This window comes from Podarcis tiliguerta (assembly GCF_965153285.1).
Source record: "Podarcis tiliguerta genome assembly, chromosome: 11".
Lineage (NCBI taxonomy): Eukaryota > Metazoa > Chordata > Lepidosauria > Squamata > Lacertidae > Podarcis > Podarcis tiliguerta.
Window position 1 is genome coordinate 44919454 of NC_139544.1, and position 24546 is coordinate 44943999.

General features: G+C 43.8%; 2 protein-coding genes across 3 annotated transcripts in view; one reads left to right on the forward strand and one right to left on the reverse strand.

The window, feature by feature from the left end:
* The window catches only part of C7 (complement C7), a 38024-nt gene extending 24441 nt beyond the window's left edge, over positions 1 to 13583 (reverse strand). The window contains exons 1-7 of one of the 2 annotated variants that reach the window (XM_083402777.1): positions 13301 to 13583; positions 12898 to 12953; positions 9867 to 9939; positions 5371 to 5512; positions 4489 to 4642; positions 2754 to 2892; positions 781 to 915 (exon numbers count right to left, since the gene is read on the reverse strand). In XM_083402777.1, the coding sequence (XP_083258903.1) occupies positions 781 to 915; positions 2754 to 2892; positions 4489 to 4642; positions 5371 to 5512; positions 9867 to 9939; positions 12898 to 12953; positions 13301 to 13306 (705 nt within the window). In that variant the 5' untranslated portion in view covers positions 13307 to 13583. Of the gene's footprint in view, positions 1 to 780; positions 916 to 2753; positions 2893 to 4488; positions 4643 to 5370; positions 5513 to 9866; positions 9943 to 12897; positions 12954 to 13300 lie in introns of both variants that reach the window. The other variant, XM_083402776.1, reaches the window with a different exon arrangement.
* A 6915-nt stretch (positions 13584 to 20498) lies between these two features.
* Positions 20499 to 24102, forward strand: RPL37 (ribosomal protein L37). The gene is made up of 4 exons (XM_083403262.1): positions 20499 to 20655; positions 22247 to 22382; positions 23062 to 23146; positions 23997 to 24102. Exons 1-4 carry the CDS (start codon positions 20653 to 20655, stop codon positions 24064 to 24066), a joined length of 294 nt encoding a protein of 97 aa, XP_083259388.1. The 5' UTR covers positions 20499 to 20652; the 3' UTR covers positions 24067 to 24102.
* Positions 24103 to 24546: the final 444 nt, after the last annotated feature.

Sequence of the window (24546 nt, forward strand, 5' to 3'; positions counted from 1 at the left end):
ATCTCCTGGATAAAGAATTCTTTGTTAACTGCTGAATTCCACATGCTGGTTAGCTATTTGGTGTCAGAGTTCAGCAAACAGGGAAATACTGAAATTTCAAACTCCCCGATCCAGTAATGCAAAGGTTTTCAACCTTTTTGGGTCCACGGCTCCCTTGACCAACTACATTCTTTCTGCAGCACCCCTGTGGGGTTCAGGAGCTCTGTTATATCACCCCTTGCCTGCAGAGCTGGCAGCCTCTCACTCTTTTCGAACACCCTCCCTTGTGGAGTGTTTCCTCAGCCTCCTCTCCTCTCTGCTCTGCTTGGGTCTCTGAGTCTCTGAGCTGCTCCACCTGCCCCGAGGCTGCCTCAGCTCCTGGCACCAGCAGGCCTTGGCCAGCCCCAGAGGCACCATTTACTGTGGAGTTTGTAGCCAGGGCTGCTGCAACAAACAGCTGTGCAGGCCTTTGAGAGGCAGAGATGCAAGAGGGCATCAGAGAACGGAAAGGAGGAAAGAGGGCCGGTGTTGTCCACAGCACCCCTGACCATCATTCAAGGCACCCCAGGGTGCCACGGCACACTGGTTGAAAACCACTGCAGTAATGGATGATGAGGGGTGGGGAAGAAATTCAGTTCTACTCACATTTTGATGTGAATTTGATGTGTAAAACAGAACACAAATCAAAGCACAGTGATCCTTTCACTTGTGTATAAAAGCACACAAATAGTGAAAATAACATTAAAAATGCATTAAATTTGGGGAAATTGCTTGCAAGAAATTATGCAGAACACTGGGTACCTTTGAATGGCTATTTTCAACTGTATTTTTGTCTTCCCGGCGGTAATTTTTTCCAGTTGCAAGCCTCTCTGTGTGTTTTCTATAAGCCCAGGAACTGTTGTAAAATTCAGCGCTGAAGTCATTCTGAATGGTCACCTATTAAAAAGAAGCAAAAGGTATCTGTATATAAAATTCTCTAGAAAGAAATAAAATATTGGCAATTCTATTGTTTCTCAGCCTAGATACTAGGTACCTCCATGCTAGCTATTTTCTTGAGGAAATGTACAAATTTAACTCATGCCACCCAAAATTGTGTGTGAAACATTAAACCTAAAAATCCACAAACCACACCAAATTTAGTGTATTATAAAGCACCTGTCCCCCTCCCCAGCAATTTTGTCATGACTGCCAGATACATGTTTTCTCTTTAAAGTTATTGTGATGTACCGCAGGTTCTTCAGAGTTGCCTTTCCTCTGTTCCTTCCAGGCAAGGCCCACAATTTAAAGCTGTGTCTCCAAGCCCCTGTCTTTGCTCTGGAGCTTTCCCCTCAAAAACCGCTCTTTAAAGCTCAATTGGAGTAAACATCCATCCACAGAAAACCCAAATTGACTGCTCTGATTTAGCTTTAAAGAGTGGGTTTTAGTGGGGAAAGCTAAGGTCAAAAAACCACTCAGAGATGGAGCATTTGTGGACCTCTGCCTGGAAAATGTGGACAAACGCTGTGCCCATGCAGTATAGCTCAACCTGAACCCTAAAGATAATGTGCATTCTTGCGTTCCCCAACACACCTTTGCATTAAAAAAAAAATGTTGTTCAGCTTGTATTTTTAAGCAAACCAACCTAATTCACATCACCTGGACTAATCACTGGATCTTAAAATAAGGATGCTATGGGTTTCACACATTCTACATTGCAATACAGTTCTTAGCTTTAAAAACATACCCAAAATGCATACTGCAGAATAAAGTGCTTTTAGAAATGTGTGCATTGAGATAAAACATTTATATTTGTATACTATTATTAATATTATGATTATTATTTGTATACCACCCAATACCCATAGATCTTAGGGCGATTCACAATATAAAAACAAACAAGCCACAAAATCCATAATAAAAATAAAAACCATGTGATGAGTATATTTAAAGTTTTCCGGTCCTTTTTAAATTGAGAAAACGAGCTGGCATAGACTTGTGAATGAACACATGAAAAATGGACTCCGACTGGAAGTAGACTGAGCCGCCCATGAGAAAGACCGTATACCAGTGGTAGGGAATTTGCTTGCATGCAGAAAGTCCCAGATTCAGGCATCAGCATCTTCATGTAGGGCTGAGAGAGAGCCCTGCTTGAAATCATGGAGAGCAGCTGCTAGTCAGTGTAGAACAAGCTGAACTAGATGAGCCAACGGGCTGGCTTAGTATAGGGCAGCTTCTTATGTTCCTGTCTAGAAGCAGTTTGCCAGGTGGGACAGAAGCACTACGCTAGCTTCCATACAGAAGAAGAAGAGTTTGGATTTGATATCCCGCTTTATCACTACCCGAAGGAGTCTCAAAGCAGCTAACATTCTCCTTTCCCTTCCTCCCCCACAACAAACACTCTGTGAGGTGAGTGGGGCTGAGAGACTTCAGAGAAGTGTGACTGGCCCAAGGTCACCCAGCAGCTGCATGTGGAGGAGCGGAGACGCGAACCTGGTTCACCAGATTACGAGTCTACCGCTCTTAACCACTACACCACACTGGCTCTCAGGTGCGTTGCTATTGGTTGTCAGGAGGAGCATAGCGGAAGTAGTTCAACAAGGTGCAAATGCACCAGCTGAGCCAATCCAGCTCTCTTGCCAGTGTGTTTGCACTGCACCAAACTCTTCTCCTTGCCAGATAGGCAACAGAGACCCAGCTGCCAGGATGCTAAAGTTCTGCCCCCGCTCAGCCAGTGGGCTGCTTCTGTTCCTATCCTCAGATGATACTGTGACTGAAAAACAAGCAATCAAACACACCTGGAATGTGTAAGCAAGGACACTGTCACTCAGCCGATAGTATTCTCTCTGGTCTCCACTGAACACCTTTCTGCATTGGCCACCAAAGCTCTTAGTATGGATGACACCACCTCTGCTCTCACCCGTAAGAGCGTCAAAGCTGCAACCAATCAGAGTCAGGACACAGATTGCAAAGTTCACAGGATTTAGAAACATCAGTTGTTAACTAAATGTTAGCATACATCAGCAGACTACTTCCAAAACTAAATTATGCAGAGAACAGGGCACTCTGTAATGAGATTTTGTACTGGCAGAGCTACGATGCAAATCCCTGCCATTGCAAGTTACATCAGGGAAAATAAAACAAAATGTTTCCCCTGGAGTGTGTCAACAGAAAAGAGCAAGCACCTGATAATTCTAATGCATTTTATCTCTATGGCAACTGCCCCTGCTATGTTACATTTCCAGGTAAAATTAATGCAACTTGACAAACAACAATGGTCAATCTCCTTGCATCTTTTTTCTCCTCCTGTGTTCAGCCTGAATTGAGGTCACCAACAAGGCCACGGGGACACATAAAGCCTGTAATTTATTTGCTTTGAAATAATCACCTGCCATTTATGCTGAAGTTCTGGTAAATCCACCGAGAGCTAAGGAATAGCAGCAGTAGTTCATTGTGACCGTTCCTATGAGCCATTGCAGGGAGGTGCTAGGGTATACCTCCCCCACCTGCAACATAGGGATTATTATATTGGCCTATCCCACGTGTGTTTTGTAAGAATAGCTGAAGTAATTATTGTATGCTGTTCAACTCTGCCCCCTCCCGTGACATCACATGCGTGACGTCAGGATGTCTCGGTGGGCCCCCACAATCAACTTGAGAAGATGGCACTTCTGGTCAGAAGTCTACATTGTCACGCAAGGCCCATGCCTCTGGAGCTCTGGGGCCTCCTGGCCTTGCTGTAGCTGCTCAAGCAAGCAGTGACAAGAGCAGCAGTAGCAACCTCTTCATGCCTTGCAGGGCCATCTTTACCCAGGTGTGCAAGGGGTGCGGGGCACCCGGGAGCTGAATTCTGGTGGGTGCCAAATGTATTCTGGTCCCTCTCGAGCAGCGGTAGTGAAAAGCAATGGAGTGAAAGTCCCCCCCCGCCCCCGGTCGCTCTGTTACTCTGTAGCATCAAATATTCCTGATGAGTCAGGAAACAAAAGCAGTCCGTCCCCCCACTGCGTTGTTGTTACAGATGAGTGATTTCCCCCCTAAAAAAAGGTCAACTTTGGCTTTCCCCCTCCCCCAGAAAAGGTCAACAACTTTGGCTCCCCCCCCCAAAAAAAGCTCAATAAAAGTTAATTTGGGGGTGCTGGGCGGATCTTTGCACCCCGGTGGTGCATATGCTAAAGACGGGCTTGTTCTCTCTTTGAGGAAGGCAAGGAAGGTAACGCTCAAAGGGAGAGACAGGCAAATGGGCAGTAGCAACAACAATGGCAAGAAAGAAATGGTCCTGGTGCTCTGGGAGGAGGGCCCCTTAAGAGCAACTCTCTCCCTGAGGACCTCCCAAAACAAATTCCAAATGGCCTGTCCGAGCTACAACGCTCATGAAAATATAAATCATATGGCCACGAGACAATGGATGCGAAATACTTTGAGGACCTGAAACTACATAAACGCTTCGCCCTATATAGTAGCTAAATGTTGTTGTTCCTCATAAATCACCAATAATCATTGCAACAAAATGAATAAGAATGACAAAGAACTCACCCTGCTCCTGTGAGCTCTACATTAGGAGGCGGCTTCAAAGGTGGCTTGGTGTTTTCACACACTGTCTTGATCTCATCGCATCGGTCCTCATCAGCGCCATCTTCCTCACAGTCGTGATCTCCATTGCACACCAAAGATTTGCTAATGCACTGCCCTATGACCATAAAGATAGGTAACACGGGAACGATGAAAAAACTCTTGCACCCACCTAGAGAACAGAACTGATTCCTCTGAGACTCCTCCATGTTTCTTCAAGTGTCTTGGAATTTTCTTTCTGTGAGATGGGTTGCTTTGGTTTGGTATTTGAGACTGAAAGCCAGCCTCCGCCTCCCACTAAGTTTCTGGATTAGTTATTTGTCCTTTGTGACAAGGCAAATCTCCTTGGCAGGCCCTTTAGGGGCTTCTCTGGAAACCTCATGGGCAAGCAAGGTCCGTTGGAGTGTAGTGAGCCCTTCTATCCTATCCTCAAGTTGTATATATGTGTAAATAAAACCATATATCCTAAAGACATTAAGTGTCCATTAACCTTCATTCCAAGGAAACTGTACCCTGGGTAAGCACTGGAACTCCTGGGGCCTCTCAAAGCTCAGAGATTGGGGTGCAGGCAACAATATTTATGTGCTGTTATCTGACGCCTGAGAGTTCTGTTATTTACCAGTGTAGAAGTCATTTACTGTGAGTCCCTCTAGAGACCCTGCGTAAAGAACTTTCTCTCTGTCTCTGTATGAATAATAAAAATCATAATGAAGAGTTACACTTGCATTCCCATATCTCCCCCTTTTTGGTCCTGTCGGCTTCTGCTGTGAAACAGTCATAGAATAATAGAATTATAGAGTTGGAAAGGACAAAGAACAGGTCGGTTGGATTCTTGAAGCAACGTACCTGATGAACATCTAAAACGATTGCCACATCCGTCTTCTGTTGGGCACCCTCTCGTAGGAACACAAGGACGGGATTCAAAGGAACTTCCTGGACAAGGCTGTCCTCCAAACTGCCCATAAACTGCTACAGTCCGTCTGCGAATCTAAATCCAAAAAGCAATCCTTTAGGCTAGAGGTAGGTTTCGGTGGTGCTCTTTTTTTTTTTAATATAAATTTTATTCAGTTTACAAATAAAACATATTAATACAATTCATACAATTTTTAAAAACCATTCTCACTTTTTGACTTCCCTCAACTTGGCTGGTACTCCTTCCCTTCTTAAATTCCCACACACTTCTGAAATCTCCTCTAATTTGTAAATTAAATCTTGTTTCACTCCAATTTTAATCTTTCTTTTTTACAAAGCTTCATTAAAAGTTACAAGTGTTATTTGTTTTTCACTTAAATTATGCATATATTCTAAGAATTTTTCCCATTCTTCAGTAAATCTCTGATCTCGTCGATTTCGAATTCTTCCTGTCATTCTATCAAGTTCTGCAAAGTCCATCATCTTCATTCTCCATTCTTCCAGTGTTGGTAATTCTTCTTGCTTCCATTTCTGAGCTATCAATATTCTCACTGCTGTTACTGCGTACAAAAATAATTTCCTAGGTTTCGGTGGTGCTCTTAGGGGTAAGGGGGATGATATGTTAGCTCTGAATTTGTGCCCTTCGAAGAAAGGGGAATGTCACAAATTTCCTGTGGAGGCAGGTAGGTCAATGCTGGGCCTTTTTGCCTCTATCTCCATCATCTGCCGCTCTCAGTGGTCAGATGTAGGGCCATGAACTTCATCCCCAAAGTGCAGTCCTAATTGAGTCACTGGCAATATCACATGTTCACCTGTCTGCAGAACAAGCTGCTGTTATAAGGCGTAGGAGTAGGACCTGGTTTAAAAGTTGGCAACCGTACCCATGTGTGTTTTATACTGCCGCATATTCTGAAGTGTTGTATTTGGATACGAGAGACCCAGTTTCAAATTGTCACTCAAGCAGAAAACCTTATTAAGTTTCCCTGCGTTGGTTATTGTAGGCCAAAAACTCTGTATTGCTAGACCACATGTTCACCATTTATGGTGTGGGAGTTTGCTTAAAGAGAAAATTAACTAATAATCTGGTAAGAAAACTTGGATTGTTCACTGGCGCTGCCTTAATCGAGGAACATTTCAGCCACTCAGGCAATGAATCTTGTAAAAGTAACCAGCGAAGAATATAAACATGGAAATAATTTGCATTTTAATTTGAGAGTTATTGTTGTGGGGGAAACAGGCGGTTCTATTTGGCCACATCAGCAGCAAATGAAAAACAGCAGTTTGGTTTATAGGCTGTCTGTTCCTGGATTTATATATCCTCTGCTAGAGAACTCAGATGCGAAGAAATTAATCAATATAGGAAAGCTAAAGTAGCGTAGTTTAGCTAGCTGAGGTTGCAATCCTATACCTTGGAAGTAAGCTCCATTGAGCACAATGGGACTTGTGCCTACATAGGCACACATAAGATTGCCCTATGAGGCAGCAATCCTATGCACATGTAGTCCCACTTAACTCAGTAGGATTTACTTATGAGTAAACATAAATAAGATTGAGGTGTGAAATATAGGGTGTTTCAGGTGGGATTCAATCACATACAGAGGTACCTCATTCTGAAACATTTGAAAACCGAAAACTGAAAGCGGAAGCCTCAAAATGGAAGCCTCAATATTGAGAACTCAAAATGGAAGCTGCATTTCCTGTTCGACATCCGAGGCGAGTTCGAAAACTGAGGCATTTACTTCTGGGTTTTTGGTGTTCGAGTTCCGAAACGTTTGACTATGGAGGTGTTTGAAAACCGAGGTACCACTGTACTGGCAAATTAACTTTGCACAGTTAGAGAGGCCTTGTAGGGGAAGATGCACTGGAAAGTGTGGGATAACACTTGCTCTGCCACAATCACAGCATCATAGATCTGGAAGAGGCCACAAGGGCCATCCAATCCAACCCCCTGCAATGCCATAGCTGTCAACATTTCCCTTTTTTTTTTAAAGGGAAATTCCCTTATTCCGAATAGGATTCCTCGCAAGCAAAGGGAAAAGTTGACAGCTATGTGCAATGCAGGAATCTCTTTGCCCAATATGGGGCTCGAACCCATGACCTTGAGATTAAAGAGTCTCATGCTGTAACAACTGAGCTACCCATCACAAAATGTTGTCTAATCTTCCCACAAACAAATCAGAATGAATGTTCAAATAGCCAGCATCATTTAACCTTCCCAAGTTAAAATAAATGAATGAATGCTCATAAACAGGACTTCTGGTTGCACCTGTAGTGATTGGAGAAGAATGACTTTAAGCAATGATTGCAGAAGAAGATCTAGGGCAGCAGTTCCCAATCTTTCTCTTCACAGACAACTTGCAAATGGCAGAGTGTCTTCTTGCTGGACCCTGTAATGGTTTTTCTGCCCAATGTAGCAATTTTAATGTATTGTGGTAGTACGATACTAAGTGTCTTTTTATCCCCCCCCCCCCCAATTATATATTGTATTTCATTGTATTGCAACTTAACGTGTACTTGTGGATTCATATTGCCATGAAATACAATATAAGAAATAAAAGAAACAACAAAAATACAATCAAACACCAATTTAATATGGTGGATATACCATCTCCCATCTTAAACCACAAATCCACAGATACATTTTAGGTCACCTACTGGCCTGAAGACCACAGTTGGGGAACCCCTTATCTAGGGCACAATCCTCTGGAAAGTTCTCCTGTGCAAACCCTTTTGAAATAACAGGCTGCGCAGAAGATCAGCAGTGTTGCTGTGCAGTTCCCATTCCAAGGCACTTGAGCAGGAGAACTTCCCAAACGATTGTGCCCTAGACCAAGGGTGGGCAATCTACTGGTAGATCTTTGGGAGATCTGCAGTAGATTGGCCAGGGTTTCCCATTTTTTTAGTCGTTTAACAGTAAGTAATAACAAAATGAGTTTCCCATCTCAGCTAGACTGCTGAAATGAAGGAAAGCTAAAAGGATTTCCCATGAAAGGGTTAAGCTGAGTTCTATTCTGGTGCTGAAAATAAATCCCCTAGGGTTCAGAATGTACTTCAAAGCACCATGTGTGTGTATATGTGTCATTAAAATTTTAAGTATATGCTATTTGCACCTGGTTCTGGTTGGTAGATACTGGAGTATTAATAAAAGAACTAAGTGCATCACGAAAGTCTGCCCATTCCTGTCCTAGATCTTCATCCGTAACCATCACTTTGAGGCATCTGATCAAAGATCTGTATTTTAAAATAAGCTTAAAAATATATTTGTAGATGCTTGCTCCAAATGCTTGCTCCAGGCCAGGCAGAAACCAGCTGGCTGAGAGCTTTTGTTTATTCTCCTGAACAAGGGCCCCTCATTGATTTGTTGCAGTACCTCAAAGTTGTAAAAAGGAGCAAAAGCTGGGAACAAAGGTCATACAAATTACAGAATACAATCCAAGCTGCAAAAACATTAATTAGAGTTGGTAATTACTCAGACTCAGCCATATCTTCCCAAGGTTTAAGGTATCCTGAGAAGGTTAAAGGGGCAAAGAGCTAATAGCAACAACAGCTGCAGCCTGGTGAGGAAGAAAGACTGCTCTGAGGTTGCTTTTAGGTCACTTTAGAAACTTGTTTTTTTACTAAGTTCTTCCCTTCTAAAAATCAATCTATGTTATATATATATATGTACTGACTTTAATGTAACTATACAAAGAATGTAGAAAGTAAGAGATGTTAGATTCTTATGTTAGATTCTTATTTCATTGATGGTGTGTGAGAAGGTGAGCCCAAGACCTCTGTTTATATGACAAAATTTGAAACCATGAGCCATCTGTTTTAGCCATTTGCCCCTGTTGCCAAGGGCAGAAGAGCAAAGAGCAGAAGAGCAAAGGGCATAGGGTGATCTGATAATTAAGATGCCTTGTCAAGGCAAATGTAAGATATATGATAGAAGGAAATATAGCTCTTTGTCTCCCATAAAAGGTAATAGGAAATGGGTGTATCTTTTATGATTGGTTCTATCAGACAGCCAATAGGAATTTCAACCAGGCTGATTGGACAGAGGCAGCCAAAGGAGGAGTAAGGAGGCTGGGCTGAGGGAATATAAGTGCTGGTCACCAGGGCTGGGGTGTGCAGAGCTTTTGGTAAATATACCACTGTGCCAATCATTTATTTGTCTGACAAATAAATTATTATTTTAATTTCTCTATTGCTGCGTTGAATATTTCATTCCAGCTAAGCGTTAACCACAAGCAGGGTGCTACAACTTAAAATCAACAAATTACCTCTATAATGCAATTAATTCATGATTATTAATAAACATATGATCCTCAAAATATTGGGTAACAAAATATTGGGTACTATTGGGTAAAATATTGGGTAACAAGATTGCTGTTGTTATTATTATTATTACTACCCGAGTAGCGTACAAATGGCACACATTTATACTGTACCTGAGTCTTAGTACAGCCATCACATTCTGACCAAGGACCAAATGGATTCCAGCTGCAATCGACTGGAGAAGCCCTGTTGGATTTTATATGGGGAGAAAGAAAAATGTTGTCAGGGTTTCAACATTGGGACCATAGGCCCAATGGTAAAGAACATGCAGAAATTCCCAGGTTCAATCACAAGCATCTGCAGGAAGGTCTCGGAAAGATTCCTATTTGATCTTGTAGTTGTCTGTTTTGAAAAGTTGTTGATTTCCTCCATAACAATGTAATCTTGAGGAATACCAGAGTTAGTGGATAGTCTGCATGTCAATCATCCTGTTCAGCACTGCCCCTTCCAACCTAGTCTCTATATAAACTATGAGTTATAATCAGTCCTGCTCAGAGCAGATCCAGGTAACAAACCTAAGTTAATCATGTCCATTAACATCAATGGGACTACTCTGAGAAGGGGCTGCAACCCTGTGCTGCTACTGCCCTATGAACATTTCCTTGGGAGAAAGTTCTGCGTAAATGTGGTTAAGATTCCTGAATGGGGTAACTGTGCCCCTGAAGGACCAGGTGCGCAGCCTGGGAGTCATTCTGGACTCACAGCTATCCATGGAGGTGCAGGTCAATTCTGTGTCCAGGGCAGCTGTTTACCAGCTCCATCTGGTACGCAGGCTGAGACCCTACCTGCCAGTGGATTGTCTCACCAGAGTGGTGCATGCTCTGGTTATCTCCCGCTTGGACTACTGCAATGCACTCTATGTGGGGCTACCTTTGAAGGTGACCCGGAAACTACAACTAATCCAGAATGCGGCAGCTAGACTGGTGACTGGGAGCGGCTGCCGAGACCATGTAACACCGGTTTTGAAAGGCCTACACTGGCTCCCAGTACGTTTCCAAGCACAATTCAAAGTGTTGGTGCTGACCTTTAAAGCCCTAAATGGCCTTGGTCCAGTATACCCGAAGGAGCGTCTCCACCCCCATCGTTCAGCCCAGACACTGAGGTCCAGCGCTGAGGGCCTTCTGGTGGTTCCCTCGCTGCAAGAAGCCAAGTTACCGGGAACCAGGCAGAGAGCCTTCTTGGTAGTGGCATCTGCCCTGTGGAACGCCCTCCCACCAGATGTCAAAGAGAAAAACAACTACCAGACTTTTAGAAGACATCTGAAGGCAGCCCTGTTTAGGGAAGCTTTTAATGTTTAATAGACTATTGTATTTTAATAGTTTGTTGGAAGCCACTCAGAATGGCTGGGGAAACCCAGCCAGATGGGTGGGGTATAAATAATAAATTATTATTATTATTATTATTATTAGGCTGATGAGAGGCTCATGCATATGGTCATATGATGCCAATAGTAAGCTTCCTGTGCATCCATCAATTCTTCCTTGTCGTAGGACGTTCTCCTCCAAATCACTGCCTTCCCACACTTTCTCCTTCCTCAATCCAGATTTTCTCATTTCCTCTCCTTTTGGAGTATCCCTGGTAAGAGAAAATCCAGACTGATATAGGAGAAAGTGTGGGAAGGAAGTGATTTGGAGGAGAACGTCCTACGGACAACAGAGAATTAATGGAGCTGCAGGAAGATTGCTATCCCCACTCTAAGACTGTATTGAGAAAAGCCATTTGCTCTTCTTGCCTTGCTGCTGGGCTGCTCCAGTTCTCTGCTTGCCTGGCCACAGCTCTTCCCCCTTCTGTTACTGCACAAGGCCATGCTTTTTATGTAGCAGATCATATGGAAGTTTGAAGCAGCACAGCCAGTGGTTGCTGCAGCTTCACCAGCAATTGATTTTACAAAAGTACAGTGGTACCTCAGGTTAAGTACTTAATTCGTTCCGGAGGTCCGTTCTTAACCTGAAACTGTTCTTAACCTGAAGCACCACTTTAGCTAATGGGGCCTCCTGCTGCTGCTGCGCTGCCGGAGCCCGATTTCTGTTCTTATCCTGAAGCAAAGTTCTTAACCTGAAGCAATATTTCTAGGTTAGCGGAGTCTGTAACCTGAAGCATATGTAACCTGAAGCGTATGTCACCCGAGGTGCCACTGTACAGCAGCGCTTCCTGGCATTGGGAAATGTGCAGCGGGTATCAAAGCATGTTTACTCTGAAGAAACTGAAGTGGTACCACTTGTTCTGCTTTTACAGTCACAGCTTCTGCCAAATAATCTTGGGAACTGTGGTTTGTTTGCAGGGAATTGTAGGTCTCCTGACAACTCTCAGCACCCTTAAAAGCTATTGTTCCCAGGATTATTTGGAGGGAGCCGTGACTGCTAAAGTAGTATAAGTGTAGATGTGATCTGTTAGGGATGTTGGAGTGAGAAGATATGGTCTACAAGGTCTCCTCCAACTCTATGGTTCTATGATTCTATCTTAATATGAAAAATCTCATATGGAGATTGTTATGTACTGAAGTTCTCACCCTGGGCCAGCAGGGGGATACTGTAGATAGTTATGCAAATGAAGGATCGAAAAGTGACATTCAGTGATTGGATAGTTTTAGAAAATGGCAACAGTTGCATTGTTCTGGAGCTCTATATAAGCAGGACTGAGCTCCTCAGCCTAGTTCTGTTCTGGCATCTGAATAAAAAAGAGCTGTTTAAAGAATCGCTGTGTCGTCTGACATGTTCGCCCACAACTTAACAGAGATTGCACATGCAATAGCTATGGGGTTCTCCCCCCCCCCATAGAGCTCTTGCAGGGTGGTGGAAATCACAGATTTGAATTTCTAATTTTTGTGCAGCCATCAATGTCCAGGACTTCTACCTTTAACAATTGCATTAAAAGCAGGAATTCAGTTTGTGATTCCACCCCCTCCCTTGCAATAGCCTTTGTCTACCTGTTTATACCAGCTGAATTTCTGCCTATCGTGCAGCTGTTAAATGCACAGGAGCCCTACCAGAGAGAGAAAAAAGTTGGCAACCTAGATAAGAAGAAGGAAAGATCACCCTCAATCCTAAACTTATACTAGCTCCTCAAGCCCTACTGCTGAACAGGGGAAAATACATGCTGAATATATATGCTCATCCTTTTTCAAAGTGCCAAAGAACCGCTCACCTTGAAAAAGCAGGAAAGGAGCCCACAATTGCCATCAGAATGAATGTTCCAAGGGCCTAAAAAGAAGGAAGGGAAGGCTTGGATTATTGTTTGGCTCACATTTGCACTCATTTTCCAAGTATAACAGCATAAGCCTAACCATGCCTACTCAGAAGCAACCTGAATTGACTGCAAGGGAGCTAAATCCCAGGTAAATGGGTTTAGGATCGCATCCAAATCAGGCAGAAGTCAAAGGCAAGAAGCTGTGAAAGTCGTGTGGCTGAATTTAAAAGTTCCAGTTATTGCAACTCACCATGTCCCCATCGACACCCCCCCCCCCCTTACATCTTGGTAGTTCTGCATCCATATGCCTTGCATTAGACTTGGGTTTCATCTGCAGAAATTGGCTCAATGATTGCCTTACCTTCATGTTGGGAGAAACGCTCAAGCTACACGGCAACTAGCAGCGAAGAAAACATTCCTCCTCTGGGAGAAGAAGGCAATTTAGAACCAGGAGGAGCCGTCGTCAGTCTGTCTGTCTCAAAACTTCTGGCGACTAAGCCTGCCTGGCGGTTCTGCTTTTTCTTTCACAAGAGAGGCCTTAAGCAATACGGAGGAATGTTAACAATAACCCATCTCCTCTCCTCTAGGGACACTAACAGCCTGTTCCTGTAACTGCCCAAGTATCTTAAAATAGTAAGAACTAGATTATAAAACAAAGCTTGGCTTGGAGTGGAATATAGCCCTGGTGATTTTTTTTTAAGAGTCTAGGAAGCTGCCTTGCAACATGTCAGACTGTTTATCCATTTAGACCAGCGTTGTCTACGACTTTGACTGGCATCTGCTTTCTGGGCCCTTTAGGGGAGTAGCACAGTGGCAGAGCATCTTCTTGGTATGCAGATCTCAGGTTCAATCCCCAGCACCCCTGGGTAGGGCTGGGAATGTCCCCTACCTGCAATTCTGGAGAGTCACTGCCAGAAAGTGTAAAGGTAAAGGGACCCCGGACCATTAGGTCCAGTCGTGGCCGACTCTGGGGTTGCGGCGCTCATTTCGCTTTATTGGCCGAGGGAACCGGTGTACAGCTTCCGGGACATGTGGCCAGCATAACTAAGCCACTTCTGGCGAACCAAAGCAGGGCACGGAAATGCCGTTTACCTTCCCGCCAGAGTGGTACCTATTTATCTACTTGCACTCTGACGTGCTTTCAAACTGCTAGGTTGGCAGGAGCAGGGACCGAGCAACGGGAGCTCACCCCATCACAGGGATTCGAACCGCCGACCTTCTGATCGGCAAGTCCTAGGCTCTGTGGTTTAACCCACAGCGCCACATGCGTCCGCCAGAAAGTGTAGGCAACGCTAAACTAGTGGGACCAATAGTCTGATTCAGTATCAGAACATCCCCTCCAAGTGCCCTGATTTTCCAGGCATAGTCCCGGAATTATGAAAGCTTCTGATTTGATCCGCCAGTGCTGCTGCCACTGAGCTCGGGGTGGAGGATGAGCCAGAGTTTGCCCATAGTGGCAGCAGCAGTGAGAGAGGATCCCATTGCCTCTCCATGGCCTGGTGCTAATTTAGACATAGAGATGCAAAGTTAGATATAACCCTGAAGCTTCCTGCTAGGAATTATGGGTAATGAAATCCCCAACAAAGTTCGGGAGAGTCTTTATGTATGTTACAGTTGCTGCCAGAATCCTAATCGCAAAAGGCTGGAAGGGAGAAGATATCCCATCTAAATCAGACTGGTAAAACAAAATAAGAGAGTACACTGAGCTGTTGAGATTACCAGCAAGGCTAAGAGACGTTATGGATGAAAAAATTATCAGAGAGTGGGATACATACAGAGTCTATGTAAAAGAACATTGTCCAAAGATCAGTCCATTGGCAGGTCTTGAATGGAGCTTCAATGTGCAATTAGGATAATTTTATAAAATAAAACTGATAGTAAGTTAAATAACATGGAGAAAGTAAAGTCTAAGTGTGTATTTAAGGAATTTAATTCGGGAACACAAGGGGAAGATCGGAATCCTTGTATAATTTAATCACAAATGTATACACAAAGCAAGTATGAATAATTGTTTATTTTTTATTTCTCATTTTACCTATAACATCTATTGTACACTTTTGTTACAAAGTTTTCAACCAATAAAAGCATATATACTCACTTAGATATAATCACTAGGATTTTCAGTTGAAACACAACACATAGTGGGGAGGATTTGTGAGAAGGTCTTCAATCAAGGTGACTAAGGCTGTTTTGGTACTGAAACTCTGATTGGTTTAGATAACCTGCTTCCTCTAGGGAGGACCACTTCAAGAGGGACTGCATCATCACCTTTTTCAAAGTGGCAGGAATAACTTCCTCCCATAGTGTGGCATTAACCACTCCCTCGATCCATCCTGTCAAGCACCTCTTACTAGATTTAACCAGCCATGATGGGCAGGCAGTCAGGTTCACAATTACAAGCCTCTTGCTCACATCACCAGGCTGCAACAACATCCACAGTCTGTAACTTGGCAGTGCTCCATTGCTGTCCAACAAGCCTGAACTAATTTTGGCATCGTTCAGCATTGTTGTTGTTTAGTCGTTTAGTCATGTCCAACTCTTCGTGACCCCATGAACTAGAGCACACCAGGCACTCCTGTCTTCCACTGCCTCCCGCAGTTTGGTCAAACTCATGCTGGTAGCTTCGAGAACACTGTCCAACCATCTTGTCCTCTGTCGTCCCCTTCTCCTTATGCCCTCCATCTTTCCCAACATCAGGGTCTTTTCCAGGGAGTCTTCTCTTCTCATGAGGTGGCCAAAGTACTGGAGCCTCAGCTTCAGGATCTGTCCTTCCAGTGAGCACTCAGGGCTGATTTCCTTGAGTATGGAGAGGTTTGATCTTCTTGCAGTCCATGGGACTCTCAAGAGTCTCCTCCAGCACCATAATTCAAAAGCATCAATTCTTCGGCGATCAGCCTTCTTTATGGTCCAGCTCTCACTTTCATACATCACTACTGGGAAAACCGTAGCATTAAATATATAAACCTTTATTGGCAAGGTGATGTCTCTGCTTTTGAAGATGCTGTCTAGGTTTGTCATTGCTTTTCTCCCAAGAAGCTTTCAGCATAGTTCCAAGCAATTTTGACTTCAAAGTGCTTTGCAAATCTTGTAGAAAAGGTATAATCTTTTCAGGACCAAGTATTCCTTTGGACAATGATAGGACTGAACAGTCTTCCCCAACCTGGTGCCCTCCACACATTTTGAACTACAACTTCCATCAGTTCTGGCTTGCACAGTGGTTGGAGAAAGTTGTGCTGGTATTTCTGCCTGGACAACGGAACAGCTGAGGAACTTCGAGCTACGGAACAAAGAACCAAGGAAAAGAAAAAGTGAGGAAGATGAGGCAATATGGTGCCATAAGATTCAGCCTTCCTCAAACTTTTTTGTTCAGTGCAGTAAGTAATTAAAACTTGCTGCACAAATAGACAGTACTGGAACTGACTGTCTAGGGACTAATGGGATGTTTCTACTTGGGTCCCTTCAGGCTACTTCCATCTGTCGTCTAGAACAAAACAAGATACTGCCTAAGAAAGCTTTAATTCTTCTTCCTAAAGCGTTGTGGCATTCCAAAGAGTCTATTATATTTCCTTATGAGTTTTGGCTTTCTATGCAACAGATATTCAGGTTCCTCCTTAAATTTCAAATGGCTTTGGAGCATAACAACATCACACTCATTAAAATTGATTTTAAGTCATGGATTTTAAGAGGTCCTCTGATCTCGATCTGAAGATTGCAGCTGACAGACAACCTAACTCATCCCTTGATGCACCATCCCTGTTAATGTCCAAATATTCTCCCTCTCCATTCATTATCTGTTATGTTCCCAGATGCCAACCCTTTCTCTCTATTACTTCTACAGATGGTGATGGTCAAATTACGGCTGGCAAGAGAGAGAGAGAGAGAACATCGGGCTGATATGTTCTTAGCTTGGGAAATTGGCTGTCAGCGAGAGCTTCTGGACTTTCTTCTGTTAGCAAATGTCATTTACTTTTTCTAATTAGCTGTAATTAGCTGGCTCCAAAGTTCTTAAGGTATTTATCACATTTCAGGGACTAATAGAATGAGCCTAGGGACGTGCCTTTTGGAAATGTGTCAAACGACAGTGTTTGGCTATTTTCTGCAGCACAAATGGTTCTTTCCCAGGGGGCTTAATGGAAGCAAACTTTCATAGGAGCCTAATCAACCTTCTGTTGCCTCCAAGGAAAACAAAGGATTTATTTGCACATTCATGCAGCAGGTTCTATACAACATCACCCACTGTGGACACAGGGTCGCTGAAATTAAGATATGAGTTGCAGAACCATTCCTTAAGCTCTCAACCTTAAAAGTGCAATTTCAGCAACTAACAGTACCAGTTCTGGATTTCAGATGGTAAAGAATACCCAGAATTGGCAATGAAGCAATCGTCCACCTGCAGCATTTGGTGTCATCTGTCTTTGTGAGCAGGGTTCTCAACGACAGTGATCCTCAAAACTAACCCGCCACAAAAACCCTCATGTTTAGTAGTAAGAAATGAGTCACAAGGTAGCCTTTCTAATATGACCCCTCCGTGGAATGAAATCTGGAAGAACATGCCCAGATGCCTCACTAAAACCCTTCAGAATATTTGTATCTTATAGGATTCAACTTTAAAGAAATAGTGGGGTGTCTGACTTCACCATTCTCTTTAATTTGACTTCACTTTAATTTCAATTTCCCTGCTGACCTTTTGAAAATCACAGTAGTTACAATCACTTATTCCCTCCCACCATCTCAACCCCAAAAATAATTGGGCGATGCTAGCGGTTAACTGGAGGCATACTGACCTCTAGTGGCAATCTGTGTTTGTGTTGTGCACATTAAGCCTGCACAATGTAACTAGCAGAGCACCAGTTGCTTGACAACAGTCGTATTTTGGCAATCTAAGGCAAGCAGCGAAACCAATAATTTTATCAATCCCTGATGAGCGCCATACATGACTGTGCTTGATTTGGTGGGGCTCAGCCCTGCTGGCCTCTGCCTGCCTCCAGCAATAAGGTAAAGGTAAAGGTACCCCTGCCCGTACGGGCCAGTCTTGCCAGACTCTAGGGTTGTGCGCTCATCTCACTCTAAAGGCCGGGAGCCAGCGCTGTCCGCAGACACTTCCGGGTCACGTGGCCAGCGTGACAAGCTGCATCTGGCAAGCCAGCACAGCACACGGAACGCCGTTTACCTTCTCGCTGGTAAGCGGTCCCTATTTATCTACTTGCACCCGGGGGTGCTTTCGAACTGCTAGGTTGGCAGGCGCTGAGGGACCGAACGACGGGAACGCACCCCGCCGCGGGGATTCGAACCGCCGACCTTTCGATCGGCAAGCCCTAGGTGCTGAGGCTTTAACCCACAGCGCCACCTGCGTCCCCCTCCAGCAATACAGGATTCCTAAAACTGATGTGGAGTTCCCAATTTCACCCACTGAACATGCAGGCAGGCCTAAGTGCCACTAGGTGGATTCTTGCCTGCAGCAGCCACCTAAGCCTCACTGTTGGGGTTCAGCATCCACAGAAGTCAAAGCTGGTCCTGCCACCATTTCATGAGGGCATCGGGCCCAATTGTTGCACCAGTTTCAGGCTGTTTTGGGGAAGGGACATAGCTCAGTGGGGGAGCCTCTGCTTTAAGTGCAAAAGGTCCTGGGCTCGATCCCTGGCATTTCAAGGTAGGGCTGAGAGAGACATGCCTGAAACCCCAAATGGGCTGCTGCAAGTCAGTGTAGACAATACTGAACTAGATCAGGGGTCAGCAAACATTTTCAACCGGGGGGCGGTCCACTGTCTCTCAGACCTTGTGGGGGGGCTGGACTATATTTTTTTTTGGGGGGGGGGGGAGAATTCCTATGCCCCACAAATAACCCAGAGATGCATTTCAAATAAAAGCACACATTCTACTCATGTAAAAACACCAGGCAGGCCCCAAAATAACCCAGAGATGGATTTTAAATAAAAGGACACATTCTACTCATGTAAAAACACGTTAATTCCTGGACCGTCCACACGCTGGATTTAGAAGGCAATTGGGCTGGATCCTGCCCCCAGGCCTTAGTTTGCCTACTCATAAACTAGATCATGGGTAGGCAAACTAAGGCCTGGGGACCGGATCTGGCCCAATCGCCTTCTAAATCCGGCCCGCGGATGGTCCAGGAATCTACATGAGTAGAATGTGTCCTTTTATTTAAAATGCATCTCTGGGTTATTTGTGCGGCATAGGAATTCGTTCATTATTTCCGCCCCAAAAAATATAGTCCAGCCCCCCACAAGGTCTGAGGGACAGTGGACCGGCCCCCTGCTGAAAAAGTTTGCTGACCCCTGAACTAGATAGATCACTGGTCTGAATCTGCTCCTATAAGTGGGGCAGTGATTTACCTTCACCTTCCTGTCCGTGTATGTTCTGCCCCAGGAAGCACACTAGGCCTCTGATAATGATACTGCCTTCCAAATGCTTTTTATATACCATATATATATATATATATATGCAGGTTTTGGTGTCCTCGGGTGTCTTCCCGTGTAAAAGTTGGGGTGTCTAGGCGACGTTTCGACGAGGTCTCACTCGTCATCTTCAGGCTGGTGCTTTCGGCTTCTTGTTACTGGAACAGAGTAACAAGAAGCTCTGTTCCAGTAACAAGAAGCCGAAAGCACCAGCCTGAAGATGACGAGTGAGACCTCGTCGAAACGTCGCCTAGACACCCCAACTTTTACACGGGAAGACACCCGAGGACACCAAAACCTGCATTCCTGTACCCGTGAAAATCTACGAAAGCAAATATATATATATATATATATATATATATGCAGACTAAAACTTTAGGCAATGTAATAAGAGAAGAGGTTGTAGCAATGCATTAGAATTGGGATGTTGGGGAAGCAAGCTCCTATTTTCATCTATGAAATTAGATACTGCACAACTGAAGTTGAGCCAACAAAAAAGAATTCACTTTTCAACTCTCAGGATTATGTTCCAAATGGAGGTTTACAGTGCAGCCCTATGTATGTTCACATAAGTCCCACTGTATTAAATGGGCCTATTCCCGAGTACCGTCGCGAGCTTTTGTTTAAATTGTTCTGTAACGTAACAGCAAAACCGGCATTTGCTAGAATCGGGATCTGTGGGTAAGCCTTACTGAAAACAGCACAGAGTAAACACGCACAGGGTTGTGCTGCAAGGCGTTCCGTGCAAGAGTTTTGCAGGTGGTCCATTCATTTCATAAAATTTATACGCTGCTGGGCGGGGTGAGAGAGAAAAACCACACATCTCAAAACAGCTAAGACCAAACAATAAAATCAAGAAAAAATTACAGTTGTTTAAAAACGTACAAGCAAGTTATCGAATACTGTGACCCATTAAAATTCACCACAGAATTTCTAAGCATCTGGGCCGTTTGCTTTTAGATCCCCTCCAAAAAAAGAAAAAGGAATTTGCAACTCTATGCCCGCTGCCGCCTCCAGGGGTTGTAGCGTCGTTGTACTATTATTTGTAAGTTACTATTTGCAAGGGAGGCTGCGTAGCGCATAGAGAACTCTGAGACTCGCCCCCCCTGACGTCACTTCCCCCGCCGGTCTGGAGCCCTTTCCTCGTGTCACCCTTTTCCCCTTCCGCTCCCCCTCCGCATGCCTATTCAAGGGAGCCTATTAAGCGGTTGCGCTTCCTTCGCCGGAAGCCGCGGCGAGGATATTGCGGAAGTCGGGGGCGGAGCTAGCTCTCTTTGGTTGCGGCGGCTGAAGGAAGATGGTGAGTGCGGGATTGGGGGCGGCGGGGAATCCTTTGCCATCCGTCGCCGTTTAGGGCCCTGCGGCCGGGGCCGCGTAGGGAAGCGTTTCCCCGGAGACTGCTAAAGACGGGAAGCCGTGTATTTTTGGCCCCGTCCCTCAGGCGTTGCGGCCGCTTAGCCGCGGGAGCCTCGAGTCCCATAGCGCGAAGAGAGCGCGGGGAGCTGCTACGAGGAGGCCCGGTTGGGCCTACCAGCGCGCTCCGTCTGTCTCGGCAGCGCCACGGGTTGGTTGGGCGGAGGTTAGAGGGGGAGCCGTGCAGAGGCCCGGGCCTGGCTCGGGTCACCTCCCAGCTCGAGCCACGACCCGTAGTCTTGTTTCTAGCGTTGCTTTAAGGCGAGGAATGGGAATGACTAAACGTGTGGCTGCAAAGTTGATGGGTTGCAAGTATACTAGCGTGTTAGGCTAGCATGTGTTTGCTCTGATTTCTGGAGTGAAAGATGCTACTGGACTGAGAATGATGCAGAATGCTCGGGTTTCTTAATAAATAAAATCACCTTAAAGTACTGTAGAAAAATGAAAGCTCTTGGTTCTTTTAATATATATCGCATACATCATGTTGGATAGCTTATGTGTGCGAGTGTACACATGGGTCCCCTAATACTGATGCTTTGGCCAGTTGGTATTAAAATGCCTAAGGGTGTCTCAGTGAACTTTGTGAATGTTCGAAAATGCTTTACAGCCAGATCTTACCCATGCATACTCAGATTAAAACCTCAGTTTCAATGGGGCAGAGGCCTCAGGGATCGCATCACTATAATATTTTAATGGGTTTTGTTGGTATACCAACTGAATCGAACACAACCATAGCAGTGGAAAGGTGAACTAAAAAACAAAAAGGTTGGCAAAAGGGTAAGGGGCTTTGGGCACCTTCTGATTCATTTAAAATCTGAAATACGTTGTCATTTTGAGTGAAAAGCATGCCTTTCATTGAATAATAAGGTAGTGCTGGAAAAGAGCACAGAAAATCGACAGTGCCTGTAAACCCACCATAAATTTTCTGTAGTTTTTGTCATTCAGTGGAAATGAGAGATTTGTGGTTTCATTTTAGAAATGTTTCACGTCCTTTGTATGGTTAAGCCTTCACCAATCTGGTGTCCTCCTAATTTGTTGGACTGCAACTCCTATTTCCTCCAGTCATGACAGCTGTGTTGTGCTGGTATGGGATGATGAGCATGTATATAGTACATTTCAAGGAAACATTCAAAAAGATCCTAGTAATCCCAACAGTGGGCCAGCATTGTTTCTGTCTTGCTGGGGCAAAGACTGAGGGAGAATTGCTTTTCTGAAACCACAAAGTGAATGGCATAGCAGAGATGGGAGCTGAATATCTTGTAGTTCACACTCTTCATATGCTGTACCAACCCAATAACTTTTGTCCTTATACTATGTATGCAAAGTACACTTGGTTTTTTTCTATAAAACACTTGTTGCTCATTAATGCTTTATCAAAGTGTAGGATTAAGAATGTTCTACATCTGTTTATTCTAATAATGTAATATTGCATATTATTATAATCAGCATTTGCATAAACATTTCCATTTATGTTTTAGACGAAAGGAACATCCTCCTTTGGAAAGCGTCGCAATAAGACGCACACTTTGTGCCGTCGATGTGGGTCCAAGGCCTATCATCTCCAGAAGTCCACCTGTGGAAAATGTGGATATCCTGCTAAGCGCAAGAGAAAGTGTAAGTGCAGAACTTCCCAAATGCAGGAACATATCTGACTTTCACATGACTGGTTCTGTGATACCTTGCTGCTTTGAGTTCCATGGTGTTGCACTATATAAATGCAAATACATAGTTTATTGTGAAAATATTTTGCCTGAGAAAAACAGGGTAGCCAGTTTAATATAACTTTGGATTTAATGACTTGTATCTATAGGCAATCAGACGTTTCATGTAGGCAAGTGACTGGGCTGAGGAAGGAGGAACAGGTTGTGCTATCCTTTTTCTGCTTTGATAGAAATTCAGTGTAGAAATTCAGGCTACTAGCTTGAGCACACTAGTAAAAATGGGCAGGCTAATTACCTGTGTGTGTGTTTCACAGTTTTAACATATGTGGAGAACAAAAAGTTTTCACATTTTCTGAGATTGCTATTCATATTTTCCACCCTTGGCCTTTTCAAAGAGAGGCAGCATGGGTAGAGTGGTTAAAGTGTAGGGACTAGTATTGAAGTCAACAAGGTTTGAATCCTTACTCAAGCCATGTGTTTCACTGGCTGACATCGGTCCAATCACTCTCTGTGCCTTATCTGTGAGCATAAAAATGGGCAGTAGAACCCGTGGAGGAAAGCTGATACGCAGATCAAATAAACTTGCTTCTTGATTGTAATGCATCACATAATCTCCTTTTTTTGTATTCTAGATAACTGGAGTGCTAAGGCCAAGAGGCGCAATACTACCGGAACTGGCCGTATGAGGCATCTGAAAAAGGTCTACCGCAGATTCAGGTACAGTAGAGTATCCTTGCTATTACAGATAATGTGTTCTGGAATGCAATGTGGGTTATTTAATGCAAGGTCCATATGAATATATGCTGTAAGCTACCATGGTGGGTTTTCTTTTTAATGGGCTGGGTATAAATATTAATAAATTAGAAGTAATGAGTTCTAGCTAACTAAATTAATGTGCCTGTTAGTCATGTCCATTACAACAGTAATTGGTAATAAAGCAATTATATCTCTTAAATGAGATTAAGCGTCATTGAACTCAGTGAGACTTTCTCCTTAGTAAACTTGTGTAGGATTGCACTGTAAATAGTCTTAACCTGGCAGTGTATTCTAAACAAATAGCAGCCCCAATGGCTGATATATTTCCAGCAGTGCATCTTGAAGTCCATTATACTGTTGAAAACACTACCAGGGTTTTTTAATCTTACTGCTTTAACCCCCATCCCCTAACACGCACACACATACACATGCAATGTATATACTTGAAACTGAGGATTAAAGTTCACTCATCTGACAAAGCTGATGCTAGTCCATGAAGATTTATGACATAATAAATTGGTTAGTCTTTAAGACAGGTTTGTGTTGCAACAAACACAGCTACCCCTCGGGGTGTGTGGAAACATTAAAGGGCACTTTAAAACGTTCAGCATGTTGAGAAGTGTTTATTCATTTTAGCAGCTTATCAATGATGCTTACAAAAAACAAAAGTCTGAACATCTGAGTTCATAAGTGATTTCATTTTTTAACTGAGATAAGCTGATTAAAAAGAACACTAAAATCGGTTAAATGGAAATGTTCGCTCTAGAACACTTGTAGTAATCACTAACTCCACTTCGTCTTGTATACACAGGAATGGATTCCGTGAAGGAACAGCGCCAAAGCCCAAGAGAGCTGCTGTTGCAGCATCCAGCTCATCTTAAGGACTCACATGTGTTTTTAAAATAAATGGCCTGAACTGCTAAGAACGCTTGTCATCTTTACATGTTCCTCAGTATCTCCTCTTCCACATTGAGACCTTTGTTCAAGCTTGGTTGTTCAGATAGTTCCTGATGGAAAGTAATCTGAAATTTGATGAGATAAATATATAAAATCTCATGTTCAAATATACAACCCCCCCCCCCCAAAAAAAACCCAACACACACCCAAAACCTTAGTACTGGTTGTGTGAAGCTTCATTTTGGTGGTATGGTACAGTTGGATATCTTGAAGATGTGTCATGAGAAAACTTGCTCCAGAAATTTATAACATAAAGAATACGTTTTATTGGAGTGTCCACAACTAGCTTTGTATATTCACATATAGAAGATTGTAATTTAGGCTGTAATCCTTAAAGTGCTTGGTATAATTCTCCACCTGCTCCAAAGCAGTCCCAAAATGAAATTGTTCCAGGAATGTTCTGA